At 36.9% G+C, this 9,941-nt stretch overlaps 1 protein-coding gene across 1 annotated transcript in view; it reads left to right on the forward strand.

Annotated features, from left to right (window-relative positions):
- Positions 1 to 6,289: 6,289 nt before the first annotated feature.
- The window catches only part of LOC107706413 (glycine N-methyltransferase-like), a 25,379-nt gene continuing 21,727 nt past the window's right edge, over positions 6,290 to 9,941 (forward strand). Inside the window, exon 1 of the mRNA XM_016510127.1 lies at positions 6,290 to 6,613. Coding sequence (XP_016365613.1) covers positions 6,408 to 6,613 — 206 coding nt within the window. The 5' untranslated portion in view covers positions 6,290 to 6,407. The remainder of the gene's footprint in view (positions 6,614 to 9,941) is intronic.

The following is a 9,941-nucleotide window of genomic DNA, read 5'->3' on the forward strand; positions in this document are numbered from 1 at the left end:
TGTGTTATCTTTGACTAATATTTAAATTTGTTTGATGATCTGAAACATTAAAGTGTGACAAACATGCAAAAAAATAAGAAATCAGGAAGGGGGCCAACACTTTTTCACACCACTGTATATATATATATATCAGACATGTTTATGTACCATTTAGAAGATGGACCTATAAATATGACATGTGACTATACAGCTGAATAGGCCATTTCACTGATTGCCCAGTTGGAGGCACAAAATCTCAAAAAGTTTCATTAGAGGCTTTAATGTCTGAAAAGATTCAGACATTTTTAGGGCACCATTTTGAAGTTATGGACCTATAAATTTGACATATATGACAATATAGGTTTGAGCTATTGCATTCATGGCCCTATTGGGGGCGCTATGTGTCAGCTGTCCTTGAGGGTGCATTGAATGTTTCACTAGGGTCTTATTCCCAGGGCACTTGACTGTCACCATGCAAATTTTCAGACATTTTTACTGCAGCATTTTTAAGTTATGGACACATAAGTTAAAGCGCTAATTGTCGGAGATTTTAACATTCACGTTGATAATACAAATGATGCATTAGGCTGATATGACAATACAATAACAGGAGAAATTGCATTATTTGCCCAATTGGTGGCGCTATATCTCAGCTTCCTTTGAGGGTGCGTTAAAAGAACCACTGAGGTCATATTCCCAGTGCACTTGATTGTAACCACGCACATTTTCAGACATTTTTATAGTAGAATTTTTAAGTTATGGACCCATAAACTTGGCTGATATGACAATACAGTAACTGGAGAACATTGCATTATTGGCCCAATTGGTGGCGCTATATCTCAGCTGCGTTTGAGGGTGCGTTAAAATTTCCACTGGGCCCTTATTCCGAGGGCCGTTGACTGTTACCATGCAAATTTTCAGAAATTTTTACTGTAGCATTTTGAAGTTATGGACACATAAGTTAAACTTTTATGACAATACAATAAGAGGAGAAATTGCATTATTGGCCAAATTGGTGGCGCTATATCTCAACTTCCTTTGAGGGTGCGTTAAAAGTTCCACTGAATGAAAAGTTGCGACCATGGGTGCAGCAGGCGCAATGATATTACGCAGCTCCTGAAAATAGTCCCCAGCTGGTAACTTCCAACAGAAGGCACGCTCCCTGTGCAAGCAGGTGGTCACGTTGGTTATGTTGACGGAAGTTAGCCTATTTTCAGGCGCTGCGTAATATCATTGCGCCTGCTGCACCCATGGTACTGCAGCAAAGTTCCTTGATTATTACGCCGGAATGAGAGTATAGTTCCTAGCCATATCGGCCTAGAAAATCGCAACTTTTCATTTTCCGTCGGTCTTAGTACACGATGTAACTACAGAAGAGTCAAGTTTTGAATAGGGAAAAATATCGAAACTCTTTGGTCATTTTTGAGCGAGATGCTAACGGTCTAATCAGATTTAATGATCTATGCTAAGCTACAGCTACAAGTGCTACCGCCAGACCCGGAGATCGGCTGAATGGATTCGAAAACGGTAAAACTCAACTGTTTAACTCTAGGGGAGTTGGAAAATGAGCCTATTTTCAAAAATAGTGGAGTGTTCCTTTAAGTTAAAGAGATTTTAAGGTAATAAATTAATAATTAAGTAACACATTTGCATGTTCATGGTTCTTTGATGTTGGTTAATGGTCGCATGACAAATAAATGATAAACATGATAAACAAATAAAATATTTCAGTTTATTTATTTATTTGATTGTTGTTATTTTAAAATGATTTATTTTAATTTTAAATTTTTATAATTTAATTCATTATTAGCTTTTCATTTAACCTACGAACCCCCTGCAGTTCCTATATGAACCCCAGTTTAGGAAACCTTGACCTAATGTAATGTTTCATGCACTTCATTATGTATATAACAACAAATATATTATGTTTTAATTTTCTTTGCATTTTATACCAGTATGGTACAAGATTATCCTATTTAAATCAATATGATAAACAAGTTAGGTTTACGTTACTAACTACAATTTTTGTCATGTAATTTGGAATCAGTAACGGACTACAATTTGCAAGTAATCTGAGAAGCACCCGGCTGCAGCCTGCAGATCGAGGCGGGACTGCACCTGGGGCGAGATATATCCAGCTGCAGACCCGCAGCACCAGCAGTTTCAGAACCGCAGCCATAGAACCGCAGCCACAGAACCGGAAGTGAGGGGCGGAGTTATTGACAACGAGAGAGCACGGTGAGTAGTCTGTAATGTTTTTGCTATCATACGTTTAATAATTATCGTATATATTACGTTAAGCATTTATCTGCTAAGTACTTAATGTGTGCTTATAATGTTTCTTATATTGAAACTTGAATTTGTTGTCATACTTTATAGTATATAACTTTTTTTTAGGAAACCTTGACCTAATGTAATGTTTAATGCACTTCATTATGTATATAACAACAAATATATTATGTTTTAATTTTCTTTGCATTTTATACCAGTATGGTACAAGATTATCCTATTTAAATCAATATGATAAACAAGTTAGGTTTACGTTACTAACTACAATTTTTGTCATGTAATTTGGAATCAGTAACGGACTACAATTTGCAAGTAATCTGAGAAGCACCCGGCTGCAGCCTGCAGATCGAGGCGGGACTGCACCTGGGGCGAGATATATCCAGCTGCAGACCCGCAGCACCAGCAGTTTCAGAACCGCAGCCATAGAACTGCAGCCACAGAACCGGAAGTGAGGGGCGGAGTTATTGACAACGAGAGAGCACGGAGAGAAGTCTGTAATGTTTTTGCCCAGAAGTTTCAAACATTATTTTTAATATCACAAACAGGAAATTACTTGCATAATACAATGAAACGAATAACTGTATAGGTCTACAACTAAATTACACAAGATGTATATAATGTTTATAAACTGCTTAATATGTCATTATAAAATGCATACATACATAAAGTATGACGTATCGTGTGTAATAAAAGCAAATTACCCCTTAAAAACCGTAAGGTGGCGCTACTCTGTTAAAAAATGTAAGCTCCACCCTTCACTTCAGGTTCTGTGGCTGCGGTTCCGTGGCTGCGGTTCTGAAACTGCTGGTGCTGCGGGTCTGCAGCTGGATACTATTGCCTGGGGCAGGGCTGCACGTGTCACCCCGCCTACAACTGTTCTCATTGGTTAGTGGCGTCAAGTCATGACGTCGATTCTAGCGGGTTTTCATTTCCGCTGTTCTTCGCTGCATGGTGATAATTCTCACTTCTGAAGTTGTGATTACGAGCTCATCGCATTAAAGTTTCGAAATGGGAGGGCGTTCATGTGCAATGTTTACCTAGGAAACTCGTATTTACGATAATTCCGAGAGCACGTGAAGGCAGCATTAGAAACGTTAGTGTGTGTGGTTTTGGTGGGATTATGATTAGGATATAGTGTTCCCAAAATAAGCCCCTTAAAAAGAAATACAGTGGCAAAACTGAACCAGCAGAAGTAATATAGGACAAGTTAATATTAACAATAGCTATACAAAATTATATTGTTTTTCTGTGAATAAAATTATTAAATGTAAAATATTTAGATATTAGTATTATTATTAATTATACGTCTATTAAAATAAACAGTAAACTACATTTAATAATAATAATTCAACAAAAAGTATGATTAAGTTTAAAAGTCCTTGAAAATAGAGCTCGTTTTTTATATTATACTGTTATGCTGCTATACAGTATATGCACTAGAGCAGGTGCCCAATCCTGCACCTGGAGGGCCACTGTCCTGCACAGTTCAGCTCCATCCCCAATTAAACACACCTGAACCAGCCAATCAAGATCTTATTAGGCATTCTAGAAACTTCTAGGCACGTGTGTTGAGGCAAGTTAGAGCTAAATTCTGCAGGACAGTGACCCTCCAGGACCGACTTTGGACACCCCTGCACGAGTAAAAAAAAAAAAGAAAACATTTTATGCTAATACTGATTCTCTGTATTTCCTTCATTTTGCAGATCCTTGTCATTGTCATCCCCACCCCTCCATCTCTCTCATCTTTTTTGTTGTTCTTCACTTTATAACTCAAAGGCTCTTTTAAGACCCATTTCACCACAAAAATGCACAAAACTGTGTTAAGCAAGGGGGAATGGGAGCAGTATTTCAAAAACTGCACTAGTGAGTGCCCATTCAGCAATTACACCAGTATGCCACAGCTGATGTATTATCACATCAAAAACCACTTTCAGTGGGCAGTGCAACATCATGGTGAGTTTAACTGTCTTTTGCATATGTCACTTTAGTTAAAGTTTAATATGGTGCCGAACCAGCCAGTAATGCACTGTGCATGCTTCTGATTTCATTGCTTGTGAATTTGTAGTAGAATGTTTAATTTTAAGGCTCAGGTAAACTTCATTTTCTGCATTCCGCACATTGACCATGGGTCTTTGTTGCTCAAATCACAAAAAAATGTGCTTGCACATGGATGGTGCTGATGAAAATTCTGTCTTGCGACTGTCCACCGTCCAGAGCAAAATGCAAACAAGTGAAGGTTAATTTTAGGCAATTTTCAACAAACATATTTTCTTTTCTTTTTTTTGCCCTTTCAGATTTCACCATTTTAAAATGTAGTTTAAAATGTCGGGCAAAGTCCCACTTTCACTGCTGCTATTGTTCAGCGACTGTAATAACTCGGGCAAATTTGCTGAAGCACATCGCCACCCATGCTTCACCACCAACCCAGCCTCAGTCGACCTCTGTCCAGCAGCCTCAGTCTTCCTCCTCGGTCCAGCAGCCGCAGCCTCAGTCTTCCTCCTCGGTCCAGCAGACGCTGCCTCAGTCCAATTTATATGTACAAAAAGATGTGTTATATACAGATGTACAAATGTCACCTTTCTTTATCAGAATTAAACTGTTTCATACCTAAATAAATAACAAGGAAATAATTGTCTTGGCATGTTATTCATACAAACAATGCTGGTATTTTTCACATAAGTTTTTCATTATCAAGTAAATCCATAATTTATTAATTTGGTAACAATATCGTTCGTTAGTTAACATGAACTAATAATTAACTGCACTTATACAGCATTTATTAATCTTTGTTAATGTTAATCTCAACATTTACTAATACATTATTAATCTTGTTAACATTAGTTGATGCTCTGAACTAACATGAACAAACAATAAACAACTGTATTTTCATTAACGTTAACGAAGATTAGTAAATACAGTAACAAATGTATTGCTCATGGTTAGTTCATGTTAGTTAATACATTAACTAATGTTTAATGAACCGTATTGTAAAGTGTTACCATTAATTAATTTTAATAACATCCATCGACTTGACACTCTTGCTGAGAATATTCAACTTTTATTTAAATGTTAATAATTAATACATGTAACAGTAAAGCATATACTGAAATTAAAATAAAATTCATGTTAGTTAATACATTAACTAATGTTTAATGAACCGTATTGTAAAGTGTTACCATTCATTTTAATAACATTAAGACTTGACACTCTTGCTGAGAACATTCAACTTTTTATTTAAATGTTAATAATTAATACATGTAACAGTAAAGCATATACTGAAATTAAAATAAAAAACGACCATAAATAACTTATACGTTGTAAATGACCAATACACAGGAATAGAAATAACTTCAAACTTAAGTTGTAAATAAACTATATTCGTTGACATTGCGATTGCAATGTGACAAGTCAAAAGCAGTAATTGGATTCTTGCTTGGAAATGTACATAATGAAACGTTTTCCAAAAATTAACAAATTTACAATGTATTGTTTAATACTATATATTTTACCAGGTATAAGTAATTAACGGTTTCACAGTTTTGTTTTATATAATTATGTATTACTACCATGTATTGTTTCAAACGCATTTCCTGTTTACCGCGGCGTCGACGTCATTACTTTGCCACTAACCAATGAGAAGCGTTGTGGGCGGGACGACACGTGCAGCCCCGCTCCAGGTGTTACCCCGCCTCGATATGCGGGCTGCAGCCGGGTGTACTTGAGTAATCTAGCCATCCCTGTAGCTACCTCAGCATCAGGTTTTACTTTACATTTAACTTCAGAAGCAAAGTATAAAATCTTTTATGTCCTAATGCCCATGATTTTACAATATTGTCCTGATGTCAAATATTATCATATCAATCACACTTTTCCTGACATTTACTCTTTAACCTTTTAAAAATCTGACGAAACAGGTCGGATGTGTATCTTCCAGCCTTGACACGTCATCACAAGTCTCGGCAAATGGAAATGGAGGCGTGAGTGTATTCACGCGTCCGATTGGTCAAAAGTTTCTGTTTCAACACCGACGCGATATAAGTGTCAACAAAATGAGCATGTAAAAGAAACTCAAACAAGACAAGACAGGAGATTAATTCAGATCCGGAAGACGAACCGTTCACGTGGTGTGATAATTCAGTATGGTGGACAGTGTTTACCGTACACGCTCTCTCGGTGTAGGTGTAGTTGGTCTTCCTGATCAGTATGCCGACGGTAAAGCAGCGAAAGTGTGGCAGCTGTACATCGGAGACACTCGGAGCAGGACAGAGGAGTACAAGTGCTGGTTGCTGTCCCTGCTCAGAAAACATGGGGTACAGAAGGTGTTGGATGTAGCCTGCGGCACAGGGTATGACCTAACATGTTAATAATAACTTCTAAAATAAATAAATAAATAAAAAATATCACTGAAAAGTATTTAGTCTTATGGAGTTTAGTCCAGAGTCCAGACTGATTGCTTTGTGTTATACCCAACTCCACCTCTCAGAAATCTGGGTCATGTGGTTGGGCATTGAAGCTGAAGGCATTTTGGCTGAATTACACAAAGGCTTTGTTTCAGCAAGAGTCATGACTGCTTGTGTTATTTTTCACTGTGTGTGTGTGTGTGGATAGATATGACCACATATGACCACTTGAACATGTGCTCCCTGCCAATGAAACATGGACACTAACTTGTCTAATAATATCTGCTGTTGCTGCTGGCCAGTGCTGTGTAGTAGCTGTATTTGGGGAGTGCCTTTATGGACAATTGTTAACTCAGCATAACCTGCAAGACCTGTTTTCTATTTAGATGAACTCCGGACTGGGCATTTGTATTCTCCACATAGCAATGTCTGTAGCAGATATTTATCCTTATATCAATTTAAACTGCAAATCATGTGTTTAAAGTCAGCATGAAACAGAAAATGTAACCAACTTTTCTTCCCTAATGCAATGTAGTGAAACAGTACAAAAATATAGGTATGGGGCCTCATTTATAAAACTCTCCGTAGATTTCATTCTAAAAGTGTATGTACGCACAAAAGCTACATTTTGCGTATGCACAAGAGTTTTCAGATTTATAAAACCATGCGTACACTAGAACCTGCGCAAAAATCCCTTTATAAATCACAGGCAGGGGAAGATTGTGCGACCATGCATCTCCACCCCGTCTCCTCCCTGAAATAACCATATATGGAGCTTACAATGCCTAGTTTTACTATGCATAACCTCATCTGCATATCATTTCCATGTATATTCCCATCCACGTGACACCATGTTTAACACTGTCAAAGATAAAAGACATTAGGGAAATATGAGATACGGACTATAAATGCCATTTGTTGCTAAAAATCATCCAATATCCTTATGTTTTAGAATAAATATATCAAAATATCCATAAAAATACTGTTTAAAATAGTTATCAGATAAATATTTTAGAATAGAGATGATCTCATTGTTTTACACTGGCCAAATAGTATTTCAACTGTTTCAAACAACTCAAATCAAATTAAATGTATGCAGTTTTGCTGATAAGGTGACCATCTTTTAGCTATTTTTAGTGGAAACAGATTATATTTATTGCAGTGTAAATACAATTGTCTGACTCGGCGCGTCACTGACATTTTAAAATGGAAACGTGTAAATCTTACCATTTTCTTTAAGTTGAATCCTTCAAATACAGTGGTATTTTTCATAATGTTGTGGAGATGCCTACACACGACATCAACCTCTGTGCAGCTGCAAGTTGTACAGTAAGCTATTATCATTGGACATATTAAAACTGGACAATGGACCATTCGACCACCGAAGCAGTGTCCGCCATAAGTGCGCATCATTGATCATTGTTCTCGCTAAATATTTATATTTTCTCATATCATGAGATCTGCAGTTTAGTTTAAAGATGTATTATTGTGCACCTATTGCACGCCTCGCTGTCTTTAGAACATAGCCACAGGAAAAGTGATCAAGCGCATCCACTATAAATGTCTAAATTCATATAATGTTTGTTTAACTTCTGCGTAATGCCGTAATTGTGCTTATCTCCATTAATGAGAGTAAATGTGTATATCAAAATGAAAACAGAGTTTAAAATCCTTGTTTACTTAATTACTTTTCATTACGCAGTCAAGAGCATCTGTACGGTGCGCACATATTTACGACAAGTTTGTTTTTTTATAAATCCAGATACGTGCGTGGAAAACAGCGTACGCACATTTCTATGCCCGCCCATTTTGTGCGTAGGCCTGCGCAACGTTTATACATTAGGCCCCTGGTCTTCATCTGTTTGGAATTGATTGAATCAAAGAAAGTTGTTTTGCAAACTAAATGGAGGCACATCTGAATGCAAGTTTGCAGACAGTTGTGGAGTGAGAAGTTGCTGGAGGGGAGGGATTGAAACTTGGCTGGCCATTGGGCAATCTTATTTCCCAGCCTTCACACCAGTATACACTTAAAAGAAATGTTCAAATGTTGTTACGAGTGGGATACAAGGGTACGTTTAGAAAAAAAAAAAGGGTTTGGATAAATTATGATAAATACTGCAACATTCTTTAAAAAAAATTAATAATACAAGACTTGATGAATGTATGCATCACTCTGCTTAAATGCATGTTTCAAATTGAATCACTGTTTTGTGCATTTGTATCATTGACAAGTTTTGCTATGTTAAAATGTAAATGCATTTTTTTTTGCATGTAACTATATTTAAAATTTAGTTGAACTGCCATGGATAGTGAGTTTCCTTAAAATTGATTCACACCATTAAATATATTTACTGTAGCTTTATTACATCTTGTCATTATAACAGCATCATTCGGTTCTCTGTAATTTAAGTCAGCCCTACGTCTGAATTTCTCCTGTGTGAATGGATGGCAGTTTCTGCACTACACATACTGAAGTATATGTGACATTCATGGTGTTTAGCATTTGCTTTCTCACTATATAAGGGCATGAACTTCATCTCCAGAGCTGCTCTAAGAGTCACTTCACCAGCATTTCACCATTTCATTTGATAAAACAATCGTATATCACAAAGAAACTCAAAGGTCTTCATGACAACCTGTCAAAATAAAAGTGGTTTAATATGTGAGATATATTACTATAGTACTACAGAATGCACTTCTCCAAAAAAAAAAATATATATATTATTAAAATTATATTTATAATTATATTCATTATATTTATAATGGCCCTTTTTTTACATTTCCATGTTTCTCAGAAGCAGAAGTCATAGTAGTTGGGTAAACTTCTATAGAGGTAAACAGGAGACTACATTCAATGTATTCAAAACAAACAGTAACGAGATACTTAAGAACACATATAACAAATAGCGCTGGATGAAGTAGATTCAACTCTAAATGCAGTAAAACACGTTGTAAATGGAAACCTTTTTCTCTAGAGAGCAAACACAAATACGCACTGGGTAGTTTGCCAGATCTGTTTCGCCAACGTTCCCAGACAGCAACAAGTGTCGGCCCAGATCCGGCCCACATCTGGCCCGCATGGATTTCACACGGGCCAGATGCGGGCCGGATCTGGGCCAACACTATGTTGCTGTCTGGGTTAGTATTACAGCTTCATCTTTAGCACCTCCGTAAAACCAGATCTGAAGGGAATTATTATATTTGCAGGTCCTTGGCATCAAAGTTGGAAAAACCACTGATCTGTGGACAACGCGTTCTGTCTCTCTCTCTCTC

This window comes from Sinocyclocheilus rhinocerous, unplaced genomic scaffold (assembly GCF_001515625.1).
Source record: "Sinocyclocheilus rhinocerous isolate Xijiao unplaced genomic scaffold, SAMN03320098_v1.1 scaffold1466, whole genome shotgun sequence".
NCBI classification, from domain to species: Eukaryota; Metazoa; Chordata; class Actinopteri; order Cypriniformes; family Cyprinidae; genus Sinocyclocheilus; species Sinocyclocheilus rhinocerous.